The sequence below is a fragment of the Podarcis muralis genome, chromosome 12 (genome assembly GCF_964188315.1).
Source record: "Podarcis muralis chromosome 12, rPodMur119.hap1.1, whole genome shotgun sequence".
In the NCBI taxonomy this organism is placed as follows: domain Eukaryota; kingdom Metazoa; phylum Chordata; class Lepidosauria; order Squamata; family Lacertidae; genus Podarcis; species Podarcis muralis.
In genome coordinates, this window is record NC_135666.1 from 18635012 (window position 1) to 18658309 (window position 23298).

At 41.0% G+C, this 23298-nt stretch overlaps 1 protein-coding gene across 6 annotated transcripts in view; it reads left to right on the forward strand.

The window, feature by feature from the left end:
* Positions 1 to 23298, forward strand: part of PARD3 (par-3 family cell polarity regulator) — a 547141-nt gene that overhangs the window by 224248 nt on the left and 299595 nt on the right. For 4 of the 6 annotated variants that reach the window (XM_028749990.2, XM_028749991.2, XM_028749987.2 and 1 more), the window contains exon 5: positions 13181 to 13312. The exons of the other annotated variants lie outside the window; for them this stretch is intronic. In XM_028749990.2, coding sequence (XP_028605823.2) covers positions 13181 to 13312 — 132 coding nt within the window. The remainder of the gene's footprint in view (positions 1 to 13180; positions 13313 to 23298) is intronic. 6 annotated transcript variants of the gene reach the window in all.

The following is a 23298-nucleotide window of genomic DNA, read 5'->3' on the forward strand; positions in this document are numbered from 1 at the left end:
TTGTGCTATGTGTGACCAACGGTGTCTCCCTTCTTTTGCTAGTTCTTTAAAAACTATTTGCCTTTCACATTATTTGCATCTTATGTGGTGAGCTTCATAAGTAGAAAATATGCCATCTTTCTGCCTAACACCTGATACTCAACTATCTACAGTAGTTACTTGTCACCTGCATTTTACTTTCTCTTGATTGTGAATGCAAATGTGGAGGCAATTAGTTCTCACCTTAAATGTATATATTTGAATATATGCATTTTAAAGTATGTAACATAGAGTTTCACTCCCTTAAAATTTACCTAGACACACAGTACTGTGAGGAGCCATACCTTCCACGAAGCAGTCTCATTTTACAGACTCCAGTTAGTAAACTCCAATATTTTTGCTTCTTTAACTGTTGAGTGTGTACTTACTTCTCTTCCATCCCAGCTGAGCTTTGATACACCACATAACAGAATATTAGATAGAGGTCTGCTGGATTAGATCAGAGAGTAGCCTTATTATATATCTAGGGATACAGACTGACTTAAGGAATGGGAATGATGACAGCAAGTGTGTGTATATAGAGAGAGCTTTTCAGGAATGTGAGGGGGGCAGGGTTAACCTCTTCTCTCTCTGCATTTTTGTCCTGATCCTGATGGGCTACTTAAAAAACAAACAAATGTTAAACAGGTTCAGACATTTAATGCGACATCCAAAGGCGTGTGGGTGTGCTTTGTGGGACTTTGACCTCTCAGCGGCAGACCATTACATATAACAAATCACTTTTTAAATGCCTGTCAGTTTCAAAAAAGTCTGCAGTAGGAATTGAGAGGTGATGGCCAAAGCAAGGGGTGGGGGTCAGAAGGTTCTGGTTCCAGAGGCACAGTTATCTTGGAGGGAGACCAAGATCATTCAGGACCATGGATAGTGCTTCTGCAAAGCAAGCCAAAGTTTTGTCAGCGAGGTCCTAAACCAGTGTTTCCCAACCTTGGGCCTCCAGCTGTTTGTGAACTACAATTCCCATCATCCCTGACCACTGGTCTTGCTAGCTAGGGATGATGGGAGTTGTAGTCCAAAAACAGCTGGAGGCCCAAGGTTGGGAAACACTGTCCTAAACCAAGTGACTGTGGTTTATAGCAGGACTACGTGGTCTCAGATTGGTAGCCCCACTCCCTGGGTGCTTCCTCCTAACAGGTTGGTAACTTCTGCCACTGTGGGGTCCTTCAGAGTAATGGGGTTTCTAGATATATAGCTCCCTTCTCAGGGCTCTCGGGATCCCCTAAGGAGTCTGTGGGTGAGTCACCATAGTCAGGCAGTAGAGGTTTTTCACTGGGGTTTAGGGGATATTCTGGTGTCCATGCACCCACATGGGACAGACCAGGGAGTGTGTCCACCTCTTCCTCAGAACTACAGTTATCAGAGGACTCTATTTCCAAGGGGTCCTGTCTTGGGGCCATCAAGAAATGCAAATCCAAAGCTCCATTGAAAATGCAGAAATAGCCACATAGTTCTTTGGATCCAGGCCATAATATATGATTGCACCATGCAGCAGTTTGTCATAGTTATGGAGCTGACAGAAGGAGAAATGACTCTTGTTTTTAATTCTAAACATCACCCAGAACCCAAATCCATTCTGAAAAGCTGCTGAATCTTTTAAAATGTCAATGGACATAGAGCCTCTTGCCATTGAGAGCTCATGCTGTATACTAGTTAGCCTTTAAGGTGATACAGATACTGTTGTCTTTGTGGCAACTGCCTATTTTGGATACACTCCTGGAATCAAAACATTAAGATGTTTGCACATAAATTAACTTTTCAGACTAAATTCTAAATCTGCAATTTAATAAGTTTGGAAATATGAAGGGTAAATCAAACCTAACTTTAATTTACTCTGTTGACAGACTTTAATGTTTTTAAGTCCTTGTCAAATGAGAAGGGGAGCTGTACTTTTTAAGGAGTTAGAAAATGTGTCATAATTGCTTAATTTTTAAAGCAATTAACACAGCTAGCAAATGTTGGGAAATGAAATATATATACAGTAGGTATATATACACACTTCTGTGAAGGAGATTGAATATATATATATATATATATATATATATATATATGCAGGTTTTGGTGTCCTCGGGTGTCTTCCCGTGTAAAAGTTGGGGTGTCTAGGCGACGTTTCGACGAGGTCTCACTCGTCATCTTCAGGCTGGTGCTTTCGGCTTCTTGTTACTGGAACAGAGCAGGATCTCAGTGTTTGAGTTCCTATAAATACTGTTGAGGAGGTGTGGTGTATAGCCTCCAATGTTCTGGGCAGAGAGGAAGTTCCCAGGCTAGTGTGCCTTTTCTTCTTTTGTTCCTTAATTGCTTGAGGGATATCTTGAGTGATTTCTTGAGTGATATCCTGAGTACCACTTAGGTGGGTCATTAGGTGTGGATTAGTTGCTAAAGCCTTTGTGTCTTGACCTCTTGAACTTTGTGAAGAGTTTTTCTGAGAAGATGGATGTACTGCACTTAGTTGTGCTCTGGCTTGGCTTCGTGTATAGGGGCGAGCTGTGGTTTTGTGGCCTGTGCCGGGATTGCAGGGGGGTGCAGCATCCGGAGGTGCCACCATGGTTTGGCTACTGGATGGTGTCTGTAATTTATCTGTGGAGAGGGTCTGGGTTTGGGTCTGGTGTGGTTGATTGGTGATGGCGTTATGTGTGCCTCTGGATCTGGTGTCAGTTTTTGTGGGGAGGGCTAATTTCCAGATGTCTGGCAAGCGGGATGTGTCGTCACGCTTGTTCATGTTGTGAGGGTGTTTCTCTATCTCGATGGCTTCCATGATTATTCTCTTGTGGTGATGTTCCATGTTAGAGAGCAATTTGGAATCTGCAAAATTAATTTCGTGTCCTGTTTCTTTCATGTGTTGGAAAAGAGAGGAAGTTTTTTCTTCTTTTTTGACGGCATTCTTGTGTTCTGCGATACGTGCATTTATTCGTCTGTTTGTTTGTCCAATGTACGTGGCTGGGCAGACTTTGCAGGGTATTTCATAGACCCCTTGGTTTTCCAACTGGATTTTATCCTTGGGGTTTCTGAGGATATTGGCTATTTTTTGGTTGGCGCAAAAGGCTGTTTTGATATTGTGTTTATGGAGGATTTTGCTAATTTTATCTGTAGTGCCCTTGATATAAGGAAGGTGGGCCATGCCATTGTTTTATTCTGTGTCTTGGTTTTTGGGGGGTGTTTCTTTTTGGATTAGCTTCGTAACCCTGTTTTGCTGGTATCCATTGGCAATTAACACATTTGAGAGATTTTGTAACTCAGTTGTCAAGTGGTCTTTGTCAGCCAGGCGTTTGGTTCTGGAGATGAGAGTCTTGGCTACGGAGTTTATTTGTGCAGGGTGGTGGTGTGATTGTGCATGTAAGTAGCGGTTGGTGTGTGTTTTTTTGCGGTAGATAGTGTGTCCTAGGGAGCCATCAGGTTTTTTGTGGATTAGGACGTCAAGGAAGGGAAGTTGGTTGTTGGCTTCTATTTCCATAGTGAATTGTATTTTGGGGTGTAGGCTGTTGAGATGTGTGAGGAAGCTGTCCAGTTTTTCCTTCCCGTGTGGCCAAATTACAAAGGTGTCGTCAACATATCTGAGCCAAAGTTTGGGTTTGTGTTCTGACTTGTCTAAAGCATTGGTTTCAAAGTGTTCCATGTACAGGTTTGCGATGACCGGTGAGAGGGGTGATCCCATAGGTGCTCCTTCTATCTGTTTGTATCTTTGTCCATTGTGGATGAAGTACGTGTTGGTTAGGCAGTGGTTGGTCAGGTCCAAGATGTATTCGGGGGGATTGTATTTGTTTTGAATGGCTGTCAAGGCTTCATTAATGGGCACTTGTGTGAAGAGAGATACAACATCGAAGCTCACAAGTAGGTCATTGGGATGTAGGTTTTGCTTCTTTATTGTTTCTATGAACTGGAAGGAGTTTGGAACGTGTGAAGAGATGGATTCTGCATAGGGCTGAAGTTGCTTGGCGAGAAATTTAGCGAGATTTTGTAGAGGTGAGCCTATGGAGCTGACTATTGGTCTGAGTGGTGTTCCTTCTTTGTGTATCTTGGGGAGGCCGTAGAGTTTGGGGCATCTGGATGATTTTTCTCTGGGGATGATTCTTAGCTGGATTTCTTCGCTGATAGGAGAGGCTTTTATTTTGGATTTGGTGGTTTTTTCCAGATAGGTGGTGGGATCTGTTTTTATAGGTTGGTAGGTAGGGTCTTGGAGTAGATTTGATAGTTTTGCTTGGTAGTCTGATGTGTTCATCACAACAGTGGCATTACCTCAAACACTGAGATCCTGCTCTGTTCCAGTAACAAGAAGCCGAAAGCACCAGCCTGAAGATGACGAGTGAGACCTCGTCGAAACGTCGCCTAGACACCCCAACTTTTACACGGGAAGACACCCGAGGACACCAAAACCTGCATTCCTGTACCCGTGAAAATCTACGAAAGCAAATTTCTCACCTCTACGGGGAGGAAACCTTCCAGCTGACAAGAACCTACGAGAAACTAGAAATCCGAAGAGCCACCATCTTATGTGATCTCTTGTTCCTACGCAACTGCCGAGACAACAACTTAATTCCCACATGCTTCCAACTTAAATTCCACTCTAAAACCCCAGCTACCGAAAGGATCCTGAAACGAACTGAACTATCCCTAATCAGAAACGAACTACACAAGAAAAGATACCTACTAAACCAAACCAACAAAGATCTGCTCACTCTTCACCTCAAACTCTGTAACAAAATCCACCCTGCACTCTGGGACAAATGCAAACAACTAGCCGTCTGGAGAGCTGAAACGGAGACCTCACATAAGACAGACACACACACCAACAAACTCCACAAACTAGAGAAACGCCAGAAGCCCAGCCACCCTCCACAACAACCCATGAAACAAACAGTACATAACATATCAGACAGGATCCTCACCTCAACTGAAACCAAAGTACTCTCCAAAGGTTTCAACTTTGCAGTCGCCCCGAGACGCATCCCCACGGAAAACATCATATGCGGAGTCGAAGCTAGCCTAACCAAAATCAACCCAGATGAAGCCAATAAAATCAGACTTGAAGTCACCAACATCCTCTGCTCCAGCAAACCACCCAGAAGCAATTTACACAAAGAAGAACAGAAAGCACTCACCAACCTGAGGAAAGACAACAACATAATCATTCTCCCAGCAGACAAAGGTAATGCCACTGTTGTGATGAACACATCAGACTACCAAGCAAAACTATCAAATCTACTCCAAGACCCTACCTACCAACCTATAAAAACAGATCCCACCACCTATCTGGAAAAAACCACCAAATCCAAAATAAAAGCCTCTCCTATCAGCGAAGAAATCCAGCTAAGAATCATCCCCAGAGAAAAATCATCCAGATGCCCCAAACTCTACGGCCTCCCCAAGATACACAAAGAAGGAACACCACTCAGACCAATAGTCAGCTCCATAGGCTCACCTCTACAAAATCTCGCTAAATTTCTCGCCAAGCAACTTCAGCCCTATGCAGAATCCATCTCTTCACACGTTCCAAACTCCTTCCAGTTCATAGAAACAATAAAGAAGCAAAACCTACATCCCAATGACCTACTTGTGAGCTTCGATGTTGTATCTCTCTTCACACAAGTGCCCATTAATGAAGCCTTGACAGCCATTCAAAACAAATACAATCCCCCCGAATACATCTTGGACCTGACCAACCACTGCCTAACCAACACGTACTTCATCCACAATGGACAAAGATACAAACAGATAGAAGGAGCACCTATGGGATCACCCCTCTCACCGGTCATCGCAAACCTGTACATGGAACACTTTGAAACCAATGCTTTAGACAAGTCAGAACACAAACCCAAACTTTGGCTCAGATATGTTGACGACACCTTTGTAATTTGGCCACACGGGAAGGAAAAACTGGACAGCTTCCTCACACATCTCAACAGCCTACACCCCAAAATACAATTCACTATGGAAATAGAAGCCAACAACCAACTTCCCTTCCTTGACGTCCTAATCTACAAAAAACCTGATGGCTCCCTAGGACACACTATCTACCGCAAAAAAACACACACCAACCGCTACTTACATGCACAATCACACCACCACCCTGCACAAATAAACTCCGTAGCCAAGACTCTCATCTCCAGAACCAAACGCCTGGCTGACAAAGACCACTTGACAACTGAGTTACAAAATCTCTCAAATGTGTTAATTGCCAATGGATACCAGCAAAACAGGGTTACGAAGCTAATCCAAAAAGAAACACCCCCCAAAAACCAAGACACAGAAGAAAACAATGGCATGGCCCTCCTTCCTTATATCAAGGGCACTACAGATAAAATTAGCAAAATCCTCCATAAACACAATATCAAAACAGCCTTTTGCGCCAACCAAAAAATAGCCAATATCCTCAGAAACCCCAAGGATAAAATCCAGTTGGAAAACCAAGGGGTCTATGAAATACCCTGCAAAGTCTGCCCAGCCACGTACATTGGACAAACAAACAGACGAATAAATGCACGTATCGCAGAACACAAGAATGCCGTCAAAAAAGAAGAAAAAACTTCCTCTCTTTTCCAACACATGAAAGAAACAGGACACGAAATTAATTTTGCAGATTCCAAATTGCTCTCTAACATGGAACATCACCACAAGAGAATAATCATGGAAGCCATCGAGATAGAGAAACACCCTCACAACATGAACAAGCGTGACGACACATCCCGCTTGCCAGACATCTGGAAATTAGCCCTCCCCACAAAAACTGACACCAGATCCAGAGGCACACATAACGCCATCACCAATCAACCACACCAGACCCAAACCCAGACCCTCTCCACAGATAAATTACAGACACCATCCAGTAGCCAAACCATGGTGGCACCTCCGGATGCTGCACCCCCCTGCAATCCCGGCACAGGCCACAAAACCACAGCTCGCCCCTATACACGAAGCCAAGCCAGAGCACAACTAAGTGCAGTACATCCACCTTCTCAGAAAAACTCTTCACAAAGTTCAAGAGGTCAAGACACAAAGGCTTTAGCAACTAATCCACACCTAATGACCCACCTAAGTGGTACTCAGGATATCACTCAAGAAATCACTCAAGATATCCCTCAAGCAATTAAGGAACAAAAGAAGAAAAGGCACACTAGCCTGGGAACTTCCTCTCTGCCCAGAACATTGGAGGCTATACACCACACCTCCTCAACAGTATTTATAGGAACTCAAACACTGAGATCCTGCTCTGTTCCAGTAACAAGAAGCCGAAAGCACCAGCCTGAAGATGACGAGTGAGACCTCGTCGAAACGTCGCCTAAACACCCCAACTTTTACACGGGAAGACACCCGAGGACACCAAAACCTGCATTCCTGTACCCGTGAAAATCTACGAAAGCATATATATATATATATATATATATATATATATATATAAAATCTTTTGGACTTGATAGTCTAATGTCTGCTTTTCATGTGGGGATAATATACTCAAAGCCAAATGTACCAAAACAGACATAAAAATAAAATTAAAAGAGCATGTGTGCGAAAGAAAGAGTTTATTATCTTATTACTTGGTGTGTAGGGATTCATTATTTTTATGTTGTAGCAGCTAATGTTTTGGGGGGCATGGGATGGTAGTGGAATGAAACTAAAATCCTATTTACTGTGTAAGAATGAATTTTGACATTGCTGTTTTTTTCAAAATGGAAAGAAGTTTTTAGTTCCCAGTGATTTTCCCATTAGGACTTACGCATTCCCCCCATGATTGATAACTGTTTTTTGAGAGCTAGTGTGATATATAACTACTGTCCCTGTCAGCAAGTAAATTGGCCTGCTAGGCATTCATGTACCAAGAACTGGATAGATAGGAAGCACACACACACACACACACACACACACACAGAGAGAGAGAGAGAGAGAGAGAGAGAGCGCATGAATTTACACACCTTCCTGTGCCACAGAGTGGCCCTTTTGGGGCAGAATGAATTTCTGCTGTTGTTTCTCTCTTACCACCATTATGCCAATAGAAGTGGCAGTTGACGAAGAGGATTAAAATTTCTATTTGCCCTTTTAGAAAAAGGAGTTGCCCACTGATCTTAAAATGATAGGATTCTTAAAAGTAAGGAATAGAACATGGGTGGGGAACTTGCCTGCTGAGTCTGATGGGAGGTGTAGACCAGAAACATCTGGAGGGTGAAAAGCTCCCCACCCTGAACTAGAACTTGGCCGTTGTGACATTTATTTGTTGCCTTTTACCAAGAAAATATTCCAAAGTTACTTAGAAATACATAAAATTTAAACAGCATTTTAAGCAAGATCTAGTGGGCAGAATTCCTGGAATGCTCATCAAACAGTGTCAGTGTGGTATAGTGGTTAGTGTCAGACCACGACGTGGGAGACCAGGGTTCAAATCTCCACTTGGGCATGAAGGTCACTGCGTGAGCTTGGGCCAGCCACTGCCTCTCAGCCTAACCTACCCAACCCACCTCGCTGGGTTGGTAGGATTAAAATGCGGAGGGGCGGAAACGTGTGCAACTGTGAGCTCCTTGGAGAAAAAGGTGGGACAGGAAGTGTCCAAGTGTAGTACTTCACACAGGCTTATGGTGGCGTGGCCATGTATTGCTAAGCCCTGGTTTGAGCATAATGGGTAAATGCTGCCACAGGGTTTTTAGAAGCATAATGTGATCATAATGAATACTGAGAAAGAAGTTGGAATTGATTCTTCAGTGAGTTTCATCTTGACTGACTAGGATTTGCAGAGCAGATATAATGCAGATGGATTATTTTGAATTATTGTCTACATAAGTAGGCAGTATTTCTTGTGGTATATGGTAGTTTTTCCTCTTTAAAATGCACCTGGGGGAAACAAACAGTTTTGTGTCTCTTCATTTTTTTGGTCTTATTAAACTACCAGCAGGATTAAAGCCCAGCTCGTGCATTGTAATTACACTACATCAATCACCATATGCTGTTTTGTTTGTTTTGCATTATCTTTATTGAGATTTTACTGTGAGATTAATGAGTGGAGAGTGAATTGGGGGGTGGGAATGGAATTCATCAGAGCTCTTGGGGCCTGAGAAATAACAATGTGAACTGTACTTAAGTTGAGAGTTTTTGGTTTTGCATGTGTACATACAAAGCCAAGCAGCATCTCATTTGTGATGGTTCCTTTGTAAACAAGATAAAATGACTGCGGCATTTTGACTTTTACTTTATTCTCCAGGTATGGTTCAGATTCTCCACTGCCGACTGTCAAAGCAGAATATTGGTTGCTTAGTAGAAGAGCCATTTATCACCACTGACCTTAATAATTGCCTTTTCTGTAAAACTTTTTGGCTTTAGTCAGTTTATCATTCAAAAGTATCAGGGAAACACATTTAACCTGGGATGGTGAGCTTTTTATGAGTGTAAGGGCATTGGAATTAAAATACAGCACTGGCTTATGAAAGGGTCTGCTATCTTCTCACAGCATTGCTATCTAATCCTCTACTCTTTATGCGTAAGAGATTAGTTTTACTCATAGAGCTGCAGAGGCAGGCGGTTTTGAAAGGGTTTTGATAATCAGGATGGGTAACAAGTGGTCATTTTTTTTCAATGTCTTTCTCAGAATGCAAATTTTCTGGTCCTGCTTTTCATCGAAGAATCTGAGATAAATGCCTTCTCCCCTTCTTGACTCCCTAATTATTAGAAATAAATTATTATTTTTAAAATACTATTCCTGTTTCATCCTCCTTTAACCATTTTGTATTGGAACAATCTTTACAGTGTGCATGTGCTCTCTTTCTCTTCCGTTATTCTTTTGGTGGTGTACATAAAAGACTAATAGATCCCTGATATTGTGCCATTGGAGCTGGCCCCTCTGTTATGTATGTCGTGGGGACATCACCTGTCCTGTCTGCTTTAGTTTACAAGGTCATGGCTCTAAAATCATCTGGAAATAGGCAGAGTGTTAAATTGCACTGTAGAATGATAAAATAAACTGAATCTACCCAGAGGGGAATAGAGACTGCCAAGCAATGGTGTCCGTCTCATTTAATATATACAAACACTTGTAACAAGTCACTCGCTGACTGACACAATTAGTCTCTATGTCCCCATTATAGAGGAAGCCTTGAAACATGTGCCTGACATGCTGAGTAAAGAGAATTTCTCCAAAGTGGCCTTTGTCTCAAAGGTCATGATGAAAATTGCTGGGGTGGGAGTTGTTGTTGTTTAATTGCATATTGGTCCTTCGACTATTCTCACCTGTATGTTAGGGGAAACCTGCTGATAGCATGATGAAAAGAATCTGTCTGTCTGACTGACTGTCTGTCTCTCTTTGCTGGGAAGAGTGTGGGAACGGAAGACAGTCTTATCTCTTCCGCTGTATGTACTATTGTACTGTACTTTTGCTTTTACTTCTGTCTGTTTCCCTCTCGGAGCGAGAGAGAGAGAAAACGCCATGATTCCTTTGTCTGTACATAGTGTGTAAATAATTATATAGATTAGCTCTACGATGTGTCACACTTCTTGCTGTGTTATGCTAGAAGATTAGTGTGCATATATCATTTGATATATGTCACTGAAGCGCACTGGAGAAGAAGGTAAATGCCTTTTCCAGAGCTGCGCATACCAGAGGATGCTTGGAGTTGGGGGCTGCAGGGGCACCCTCAACGCGTTCTCCAACAACCAGGACTGCATGATCATCCAAACTCCCAGAGAGTTACTTACAGCCACTTTGCCCTTCCCAGGTCTTTTGAAATCTTGTGTCACACTGAACTAAGCCAAGTTTTGACTGAGTATGCCATCTGAGCCAGGGCTCATGGTTAAGCTCTGTTGGGGAACCTGCATAGTTGCACCATCCTGGTAATCCGTTGTTCACAATTTTAGTGGAAATATCCATGCAGCAGCGCAAATAATATGGTTCTGGATAAACAGCTGGTAGAAGAATGTTCCTAACGCCTTTTGAAAATCCAGAACCAAAAATCCTGCCTGGACATCCCTTCCTCCTGTCTGCTCCTCTTGACCTGTGACAAACATATAGCCCAGGAAAACAGCATTTATAACAAATGAAAAACTTTAATGTTCAAACATCAACGTTGTTTATAACCTACACCTCAAATAATTGTCAGAATGAGATCTGTATGGCAAAGCACTAAGCTGTTCTTGTTTTTGCTTTGCCATATATAATCTCAACCCTACACAGAGTCCCACCTACTTACCTGCTGTGGGATATGAATAATATGCCAGTAGGAAAAATAATTTGGAACACAGAGAAGCTCTAGTTAGCATGTCCACACTGTCTCATCACACAAACAGAAGAAGAACACTTGCAGAAAGTTCTTGTTGGAGATGGAAAAGTCCATGCATGAGAGCCCATGAGCAAGGGACAGAATGCAATATTCACAGCTCATTGGTGGTCCCCAGGTTCCAGATTCATTTTTTGTCTGCCCTGGCTCCTGGTAAGCCAACTATAATTTGTTGTCCCCCCTTTCAAAAGTTAGAGGCTGTACAGGGTCTTGTGCTGAGATTACAAATCATTTGGTAAGACCTAGTTCTCACTGAGTGGTCAACTTGTGCCAGGGCTGTACTATTTTAAGCTACATGTTGCTGCTTCATATGCAGAGAACTCATTAGAAATCTTCCTACATCTTTATGTGGTACAGCTCAGTGGGAATTAGACCTTAGCTCTTACACAGAAAGGCCTAACCTTCTACAAAAATAGGTTGTAGTCCATAGTTAGATGTAGAACTGAAGTACATATGTGTACATTGAGATTCCCAATATTGTTCTGAGATAATTTAAAAGTAGCTGTCTGGAGGTTTATTCTTTGCATAGAATAGGATTATGTAGCCTTGTTGTAGAGGTATGTATAGAAAATGGTAATTGCCAATCAATATAGTAGTGGGAGTTCATTATCCGCCCGGTCTTCCTTGCAAGAATGCTCATTTGCTCAGTCAGAGAAGCCGGGGATCTGTCATATGACAAGGTCACATCAATAAATTATGGTTTAAAGTGGTTTTCCCTCACGTCAAGTCATATTTCTTTTTCCCAACTGTGATTTTGCTTTGGCTTTGCACTACCATCAGATGATTTAAATAGTTGCTGTTGGCTCTTAGCAGTTGCAGATATGTTTTTGACACAAAGAGGAAATGGAACGAGAAGCAATATTCTGCCACACACCTGACCTGCTGCTTTCTGTCAAGGCCTTTGGATGACTATTAAATTCCAGACAGCTCCCTTTCCACTATGGAGGGTCCTTTCCGTGACTTGCTACTTTGCCTCTTGTTTCCCCATTGTGCATTTTAATAGGACCTTAATCCCTTTTTTATATTTATTGTGCTTCAGTCTGGGGACCAGAACCCCATATGTATCAGAGAGGGCGCACATAAATAGGCAGAGTGCTCTGTTTATTGCTTTAAGGTTTGCACCATAGATATATAACATGACACAAAAGAGATTGTACTAGGATTGTCTTTGTCCCAAGCAGGATTGATATCCTTCCCCATTGGCTGGACCCTTCTCTCTTCTCCCTGGATTCAACATAAACATGATTTTTCTTTCCCAGAGGAACTGTGTCTGTCCTTTTCCAGCAGCAGAATCCAGACTTAACCTGTAAGCCAGGATACTCTGTCCCATGTTTAAGCACTTCAAGATTCCTATTGATTGAAGACTAGTCTGTCAGGATATTTTTTTTAAAAATAATTCTATATTCTTTTAAAACTAGCCCCACTTTCTATACCTCTCCTTGCCTTAAATCTTAATAGCTACACCTTATTTGAAGCTGTTAGAAGCCCCTGGTGTGTTGTAACACAGGTTCTAACACACTCACTCACCTGCAGAGTTTTCTAACACACTCGCCATAGCGTTTGCACCACTGCTATAACTTTTTAAAGAGAAGGTCCATTTTGCACATGAGTTTTCCGGAACTGCTGTAGGGAAAACATAGCAGCCTGTGAGTGTGCAAATGCATATTGCATTTTAACAGCCCCTAGGACACACTGGCTATAAAAGTGCCACACGTAGACTTGCAGTGCTAGTGTTCTATAGAGACCTAAACTTGGAAATGATACATTCTGTTTCATTTCCAGTCTGTCTCTGGTGTGTCGTTCTTTTGAAAACCTGCTGCATGGTTAGTGCCCTTAGACAGTGTTATTGTGTTTTGCTTTTAAATTGTATCACCTTCTTCCCTGTTTTTGTTTTGAAACAGAAAGATGAAAATTACAGAAGCCTCCCACGAGACACCAGTAGCTGGTCTACCCAGTTTCAGAGGGACAATGCTCGCTCTTCACTAAGTGCCACCCACCCCATGGTAGATAAATGGCTGGAGAGACAAGAACAGGTAACATGCGTGTCTTTAGATAATCAAACCTTTATTTATGCATGCACACACAACGCCATGTGCCCTTACCTATATTTTAAATGGTGGTGGTGTTAGCGTGGGCATCCTGTTTGGTCATGTTGGAAGGATATGGTAATATTTTAACAGAAAACAAGTTGGATGCAAATGCATTGGATCTAGCAGGGGTTGCCACCTTTTGGGCCCATGTTCACATTTTAGACTGGAGACACTATTGTGAGCATCACAAAGCATACAGGCTGCAGCCAAGCACACATGGCAACCTATTCTGTTGGCTAGAATAGAATGCTTTTTTAAAGCTATTTCAGGACGGGTGAGGAGATTCTGTGGGAACAAGGTTACGTCCCTGTGAGTGCATGTGTGCCAATGAGTGCTATTGTTGTAACCCTTGGTGCATAGAATGGCCAGTGTTAGAGCTGAAGCACAATATTGTGCAATACATCTGTTATAGGACTGTACTATTACAGGCTGCAGGTGGAGTAATTTCCATTTGATAACCCCCCCCCCCATAAAAACATCCCAGCACATATACAACTGCTATTTATGGATTAAGGCTTAAAATCCTTCTATCCAGTGCTATTTTTCTATTAAATAAAGAGGTGCCAGAACACAATGAACACCTCGCTTGTTCTCTTATAATGGCAATGGGTACGCACCTGAGAGGTGCTGGAACTGAGTGATTTCCGGCTGAAAAAAAGCTCTGCTTCTCTCTATAATACTGGTTGAATTTAGTTCTCATCCTCCTGCACAATCTTTGTTATGCTGGTACAATGGTCTGCAATGAGACCAGCCTTGCAACCAGCCAGGAGATGTTTACATGGGAAAGCATTCAGGTTTCAATTCCATAAACACAGTCTGAAGTAGTACAGTCTACCAATACATGGATTATATGAGACTGCTGTACAGTACCTCTGGCATCTTAAAGCCTGGTTTTGCTGAGCTGATGCTCAGAGTGAAAATTCTGTCAGCTGCCACCTAGTCCATATTATTGGTTTCTTATTGTTAACACTAAATTAGAAATCCATCTTTCAAGGCAAGTTGAACTGGGAGTTTTTAAGAGTGATCTTTTCTTAAAAAAGGTATTCCCTTTACATATTTCTGATAGCTTTGTATTTTGTGCATTTCTAAGCCCACAATTGCTGTTGAGATCAGCAGTGATATCAAAACATACTTGAATGGTGTTACTTAGCAGAGAGATCTTTTCACCTCTTTTTCTGAGTATCTTTTTTGTGTGCGTGGGCTTCCCAACCTTGAAGATCTATTAAATTTGATGTTAATGAGTCTGTATGTACCTAGAAACGAAGGATCCTTTGGTGATTTCATATCAGTGGGGTAATTAATTAAACTGAAATTGTTTAACAGGGCATGAACAGTAGAAGCAAATCTATAATGAGAGCAGAATGGAGCATAACACTGTGGAGGGTGAGGACGAGGCTTGTAAATGATAGACCAGATGCAAGGAGAATTCCTGGTTTTAACCCTTTCCCTCCATATATGTTTTAAATCTTTAATGCATACATTTTTTTAAAGTGTTTAATATGCTATGTCTGTCTTGCATTTGTTTAGTGGAATTTGGATTACTTAACAAATTTATATTTAGGGTGCTCTCTCTTGTAAACACATTGGGCCATTTCTGGTGGTACTTCACCTACCAGACCTGTGACAGTTATGGCATGTTCCCGTCTTCACTCTTCCTCCACCTTTCTTATCTTTCTCTTCACCAAGGGGTGGACTTAATTAAACTGGATTAACATATTGGAGAAGTTATGGGAAGGAAGAGAGGGAGCCAAAAAGTTTCTCCTGAATTAGCCGTGAGGATATAGGGTCTCAGGGGTGAATTTTCATCTAAACAGACATATTGATTACTACTGTGCACAGCCAGTGATATCAGTCAGCAAGCTTGGCCACTTGCTATGGCCCAGATCATTATCTTTACCTTCCAGGTGTGTTCTTAGATGTGGGTGGTCTAATCAGATCAGATGCAGTGCACACTGTTTCTAATCTGGCCGGCACCCTGTTTGATGCGAGATCACTTTGCATTATTGGGAGAGCTTTTTGACTTACTCTTAAATGTGCTCAAGTTTGTGGATGATGCCAAATCATCCCCAAGGATTATCTCCAGACCTGGACAAATGGGAAACAAAATGGCAAATGAGATTCATTCTAATAAGCGTAAAATGATGCATGTTGAAATGAGGCGAGAAACTTATACATATGTTTATGGGAACTCAATTTGCTGTGACAGTTCAGAAAAAAAGGTATTGGGGTGGTGATGAATACCTCAGTGCCTGCAGTGGCAGTGAGAAGGAAGAAAATTCAGCATTAGAGATTATTACAAACTGGATTGAAAATAAAATGGCTTGTGTCATAGTGAATTTAGATAAATCTCTGGTGGAACTGTGCTTGGAATGCCTTCTACACAGTTTTACTCTCCCTATCCCATAAAATTTATTTTACTACTCGAATAGGGCAAGCAAAATGATCAAGGACTGGAACATCTTTCCATGAGGGAAAGGCTAAATTATTATTTGTTGTTGTTTTTAAAAAGGTGAATAAGAGCAAGCATGACAGAGCTTTATAAAGTTTGGCATGGCAGAAAAAAAAAGTGGGAGTGACAACTTTCCCCTCTTTCTCATAATAATAGGAATTGTGGACACCCAATTAAATAGACAGACAGTGGATTCAGAACCCATAAAATAAAGTACTACTTTATGAAGTGCATGGAATTCACTGCTGTAGAAGTGATTATAGTGATCGTTGTTGTTGTTTAGTCGTCTTAGTCATGTTTGACTCCCTGTGACTCCATGAACCAATGCATGCCCTGGAAACACTTTCTTCTCGAAGCTTCTCCTTTTTTATGTCCATGGAGTTTTCTTGGCAAAATACTGGAGTGATTTGCCAGTTCCTTCTCCAGGTGGATCACATTTAGTCTAAACTCTCAGCTATAACCTGTCCATCTTGGGTGGCCCTGCATGGTATAGCTCATGATCCATGAAGGGAAGTTACTGGCTTAAACAACTTTAAAGAGGGGTGTAGGAACATAGGAAGCTGCCTTACACTGAGTCAGATAATCGGCCCATTTAGCTATACTGACTGGCAGTGGCTTTCCACAGTTTCAGAGAAGGGTCTTCACCTGGAGCTGCCAGGGATTGAATTTGGGATTTTCTGCATTCAACACAGATGCTCCCCCACTGAGCTACAGCTCAGAGAAACTCATGTGGTCTAGATATATCAACCATTATTAGGCATAGTAGTTAAGTAGTGTGCTTTCTTCATGCCCAGGGTGATGGACTTTGTGTATCTATTTTGGCAAACAATGACTTTACACCAGGCCCTCTGTAGTGTCTTGGTGCTTCAAACTAGGCTTGCTCTGTGGCTAAAGAGTACTTGCTTTTACTTAGCTTGTCTATGCTTTATAAATGATGAGCCAATGCTGACCCAAGCAAATGCTAGCCACAAGCAGGAGGTTGCAATCATCCAGTTGATCCCTGGAACCCATTATAGGATCTTACACAAACAATGCTTGTAATTCATCTATTAATCATCCAGTGTGAATGAATGGGAGCCAGCCAGCAAGCCTATTCGGCTTGTGGTGAACTCAATATCTATTTCTGTATTTTCCGAAGAGGATCAGGCTTGTCTCTTTTTCAGTGACTAATTAATTAGAATCATAGAATTGTAGAGCTAGATGACCCCAACAGTCATCTAGTCCAACTCCCTGCAATGCAGGAATCTCAATTTCAGCATACATGATAGATGGTCATCCAACCTCTGCTTAAAAACCTGCAATGAAGGAAGAGTCCACCACCTCCCGAGGGAGTCCGTTCCACCCCTGTGACTTGGCTTTAATCCTGCAATGTTACATTACTTTGTACAACTCTGGATGTCCCAGGAAACTCTCTACCTATGTTTTGTGTTATGTAATGACACTCAAGTCCTGCCTAGTTGTTGTTGGGTTTCAACTCCTATCAGCTCCAGCCCAATGATCAGGGATCATGGGAGTGGTATTCAAAAATATCTGGATGGTACCATGTTATCTATCACTGTACTAAAAGTTAGTGACTGATGCAAGTTCACCCATTGAACTTCATGGCTGAGTGGGGATTTGAATCTGGGTCTTCCCAGTTGTAGCCTGACAAGACAACCAGTGCTCCATAGTGGCTCTTAAATTCACAGCATGGAAGTTCTATTTTGTGGGAAGGAATAAGAGACTACATCTTCTTTCCTCATTTTGCAGTGAATTTCAGATTTTTTTCACTGTCAGTGCAAGCTCTCCTAGCAGATTGTCCATTTCTTCAGCACCATTATGAACAAACATGCATAAGGCTGCAGAGAGGGACTTATTAAGAGAATAGAGCTAGCCTTTATATAAAGAAATTGCTGCTGTTCATTACACTACTCTGGACCTCATCATCTGATCACTGAAAAAGCATTTGAAAATGTGTGTGTGTGTGTGTGTTCTCCTTTGTCCACTCAGGTGCATATTATCACAATTTTCAGTAATGTAAAATAATTGGAAGCCCATTTTTTGAAGCCTGGTGAACTAGAGAGTAGCATCTGTAGTTGCTAGTTAGGAAAATATGCTTGAATATATGTATTGCCCCACATTATATTACAAAGCACACTTCTTGAAGAAAGCATGAATACTCTGAGATAAAGGTTTTCTCTAATTCTACCCCATAAAATGATGCATCCTAGATTAGCTTCTTTGCCATTCTTGGCTGCAAATATGTTGAGCTCATGAGTTACATAATACACAGACACTCTGTATATTAAGGGTGCCTGTGTATTCTATAAGTCATGTAAAATTTTATAGATCTCTTCCAGGAATGACATTAGTGGTGTATAGTAGTGTTCAATCCTTCAGAAATAATTTTAAGGAAAAAGTGAAGCAGTCTTTTGTACCTATTACACAAGCCTGTTGTGAAAAACACTACTTGCTTTAGAAATAACAACAGTATATTGCCAGCTTCATATGCAGTGAGGAGACTGGCTATCCAAATGTCGAGATTCTTCATGCAGCAGTTACAGATATAGAGCAATAACCCAACAATCCATCATATTCCTGCAAGGATCAGATTGCAGGATAGCCTACTGCAGCTAAGTGGCACACACTTGATTGTTAAAACCAGAGAGAGGTATACTAGGAGCAGCTAAATACTATCCCTGGGTGAACTTCTCTATTTTCCAGATGTTGAGGAGAACTAAACCTTTTGAATGAGGTGCTAGGTTCCTGGGTTGTTCTTTCTTTACCTGCAGGAATTATATCTAGTTACCTATCTATGTATCTATATGTTTTTTATAATCTATGGGCCCTTTCTTCATTCTGGAGGAATCTCAGACAAGACCTATTTAGTGAAAGTTAGTGTTGAATTATTGACTAGAATATTTCAGGGGTTGCACTTGCCAAGTGTCTAGTTTGGGCTCAGCAAAAATGGCCCCTTGAAATGCTGCAAAATTGCATGCTTTTTCAGGGAAACCCTCCCCCTTATAAAAATGTTTCAGAATACTATTTTCTGAGAAATTGAAGCTCAGCTCTACTTTGAATATGTAAGTCTCCCTCCCCTGCAATGCAATCTCCACCTGTTATGACAACAGACAGCCTTCAGAGTGCAGAAGCTGTAGTGTCAGTGATGTCATGGTTAGAAAATGCAATTTTTCTCCTTATCCAACTATGTTACCACAGGCTGGCGATACAGCAGCTAATAGCCCTGGCCAGTTTAAGCAACCTGAGAAGAATATTGCTGTCATTTAAACAAGTGTGTGATGAGGCAGTAAATTCACCACTGTTCACCAGGGTCCAAGAGGTCTATTTAAAACCCTAAACCACAGTTTAGCATTATAAGCATGAGCCTTGGGCTTGTGTACTCTCCCCTGTTGCAGTGTGCATGACATGGGAGACAGGGAGCAGAGGTGAGGTATTTATTTATTTATTGCATTATTTATTGCATACTGGCTTTCTACCAAGAACCCCAAGGTGTCTTAAAGGGCAAAGGCAAATAAATGATATAAAATATGAAGATGCTTCTCTTCTTCTTTCTCACATGGCAGATGGTGGCCATTGATGGTGGTGAGTGAAGGTGTTGGAGGGCAAGCTCTGTGTACCCAAGGCCTTCCTGCACTCTTGAAGCTAGCTAGTATGCACAGTAGAGGCACAGTAAGAGGATGTTGTCCCATCACCAGCATTGAATGATGTTGTCCCATCATTCAGCTGTCAGTCCTGTTGCAGAATCGCTTTGCTTTAGGCAACAAAATGTATTGGTCCATTCCTGTACATAACTTACATAAACAAAATTTGAGCAAAACAACCTGAAAAGGTGTGTTGGGTTGAATACTAGTCTTTTGGAGCCAAAAAAGCAGGAGTAATTTATTTAACAGTTAGAAACAATTAATTTGTGTTAAACAAAACTATAGTTCACAATACATACTTATAGGAAAACATTAGAAGAATGTAGAGCACCATATTAGTTCTTCCAATAAATACAGGTTGTTTTCATTGTAAAAATCCACATGGTAATTGTTTATAAGAGGGCCAGTCGCACTGAAATGCTCTCAGCCAATGAACTGTTTACTTTTAAAAACTTGTTTTTAACGAGTCACATTGATCAATCTATTAAATATGGTTTATTATTATTTTTTCTCACCATTGGGCATATTTGAATTGTAAATCCCTAAGTTTTTCCTCCTTTTCTTCTTAAAAAATCGCTTTTGAGTCTGCATCATGACTCCTCAGTGAATTTCCATCTGATGTTTGGTGAGGCTGGTTCATAATGTAATGATTCTTCAGTATTTGTATACTCTGAATGCTGCACTGTTTCCTGATTACGTAAATGTTCTAATTCTCAGTGCTTAAGGGCACTAAAAGATAAATATCTAGAGTGCTTCAGAATATATGTTTCAGGCTCACAAAATTAATATTTCCACACCTAAAATTATTACAAGCTCAACACTTCACAGTTAGGCCAAATTTTTGCTGTTGTCCCACTGGGACTTCAGCCTAAGTGAAGAGTGAGGGAACGTTGTTGAACAGTGCCCTTAATTACTATAGTGCCAAACGAATGCACAAGTGAAATACATTAGTAGAATTAAAATTTGTCTTTTATTCCCTTGGTGGGTAATACAGTTAATGAATATAGATCTGACCAAATTAAGATAATTTATTTCAATGGTTTACATCACTGTAAAAGTTTTAGTGCAGCATAGACTGTTCATGCAAACTTTAAATAGAAGCAGTTATTGTATCCGTTTCGAATATTGTGAAGGTTAAAAGTTTTAACTGTATTAAAGCAATTCACTTAATTATGTCTATAGAGGATATTGTTTCCTCTGCTGTGGATTTCTTCATCCACAGTTCTCAATGCCAGTCAGAAGCAGTTTTCTAACATCTATTTAGAGATGTTTCCATCACTGATATGTACTGTAACTGAAAATATTAGCCCATATTTTGACCTCTTTAACAGTATGGCTGGTGCCTATCATAAATAAGCACTCCTTCCTTGCAAGTGACCAGTTTTAATTAACACACAATTAATTTATGGCATTCTCTGGAATACAGTCTACACAGCTTCTACTGAAGGCAGAGTGGTGGGGGAAACCCAGCCAGATGGGTGGGGTAATAATCATAATCATAATCATAATCATAGTCAAACTAGCTGAGTGGCATCTATACCCGCATCCTCCAATATGGTATCCTCCAAATGTTGTTGGACTCCAACTCCCATCAGTCCCAGCCAGCATGGCCAGATCAGGGATGCTGGTAACTGTAGTCCAAAACATCAGGAAGGGACCAGGTAGGGAAAAGCTGCTCTCACTGACAGCAGCTGTCCTGGTCTGCAAGCATGAGTCTTTTCCAGCCCTGTTTTGACCTTTATTAAAATTTAGCCCGATGTCCTCAGTTTAAAATTGTTGTTCAGGAATGTCCCCAAGAGAGAGGGAGAATGTTCCCTTGCCCACCCCACATGCACCTGGAGACTCCCCCTCTCCAATTAAGAGACATATTGGCATTGATTTCAATGGCACACTGTTGGCTGCAGTTGCCTGTTTCTTAGTATGAAAACCCATGATCTTACAATGAAAGGGAAATAGTCTCCTAGCTTTAGATACACATAGAGGGAAAAGCTACCTGGAGGATTCTTGTTTAAGAAATTTTGGGACAAAAACTGGACTGATGTGTTTGTATTGGCTTTTCATGTGTCTCTAGTCCTGATTTCTCTCTGTTTATCATCCTCAACTGTTAATTAAGGATAGGAGTTGTGATCTGTATAATTAAAATTTTAATTGATTAATTACACTGATTGCTAATTTTAATGGCTTTCTTTAAACGAGTAATCATAAATTGTCTCAGCAATACCCAAGCCATGTGCAGTTATCCCTTTTTGTTTTGTTTCTTTAAATCAGGAGTCAGCAAACTTTTTCAGCAGGGGGCTGGTCCACTGTCCCTCAGACTTTGTGGGGGGCCAGACTATATTTTGAAAAAGAAGAAGAAGAAGAACGAATTGCTATGCCCCACAAATAACCCAGAGATGCATTTTAAATAAAAGCACACATTCTACTTATGTAAAAACACCAGGCAAGCCCCACAAATAACCCAGAGGTGCATTTTAAATAAAATGACACATTCTACTAATGTAAAACCATGCTGATTCCTGGATCATCCGTGGGCCAGATTTATAAGGCGATTGGGCTGGATCCAGCCCCCGGGCCTTAGTTTGCCTACCCATGCTTTAAATGGTTCCTGCTAGCACTTTGAATAACTGCTTGCAGAGTCCAGTTTTTATTTCCAGGCATAACAAGTGTATAGAATAAATTGTTGGGTGCCTTGCAATAAAGCATGAATGGCCTGCAAAGTGTGTTGAGTGAGCAGGCATGAACAGAAATCCTTCAGATTCAATATTGGGCTTTCTCACATTCAAAGGATAATGGTGTCCCAGATGTTCAGCTGCAGCCTAATTTTAGTGTAATCTATGGGGCAATATATAAAATTATATAAGAAATAAACAGTATGTTGACAATATTTGCAAAGAAGAAGATGGGAGAGTTTGAGGAGAATTATGGGAACTGGAAGTCAAAGGTACAAATCTGTAGGGAGCAGTGTGGTTGAGCAATAATATAAACCAACTGGATACACCCTTCTGATGTGTGAGTCCTGGTTAGTGCAGGTTAGCAATATCAATATTGGGGAACAGTGGGTGCGGAAGTTAATTTGCTGGATAAAGTGGCCCTTGGTCATGGCCAATAAAGAGTGAACAACAACAGAAGTCACTCCATGTCAAGAGGTTATGACTAACTTCCTCTCAAGTATCTGACAATATCCACTCTGTAAGTCAGAATGCTGGTGAAAGGCGTCATTTGGTCCAGTTCAGTAAACGTTGTTCTTATGTGGTGATGACAGTGGAAATAACAGACATTTGTTGATGCACTTGCTGCTTTTGAGCATAGTTTTTTTTTAATAATTTATTTTGCCCTGCAGATTGTCTTTGTTTAGTAATTTTATAATAATAATAATTTAAAGCATCTTTCTCCATGAGCTGCCTTTTAGCATGACAGCAAGGGAAGAAAATTGATTTGCATTTGTACTTTCTGAAAAGACCGCTTGAAGGAATTTCATGCCAGAGCTATAGAAGAAAAAAGTTCTCTTCAGAAGTAATATATTGAACAGTACTTACTTTCAAAAACTATATGTATTTACCAGGAATCAAGTTTTTGGCCCAAACCACCAAGTATTCTATGCTTGGTTAGTATGATTGACATCTCTCCTCCCCCGACATCCATGCATAAGGAAAAAGTGTGGTCTGAAATGCAGAATGTAATTCGCCACTTTTTGATTTTAACACATTTATAGAACTCCAAAAGAGGTAAAACGAAACATGGAAATAACTTAAAATAGATGTAGATAATATAGACACACATGTGTGGTTACATACATGATTTATATCAATCATAAGGTTTCCCTGCCAGACCTAATTCAG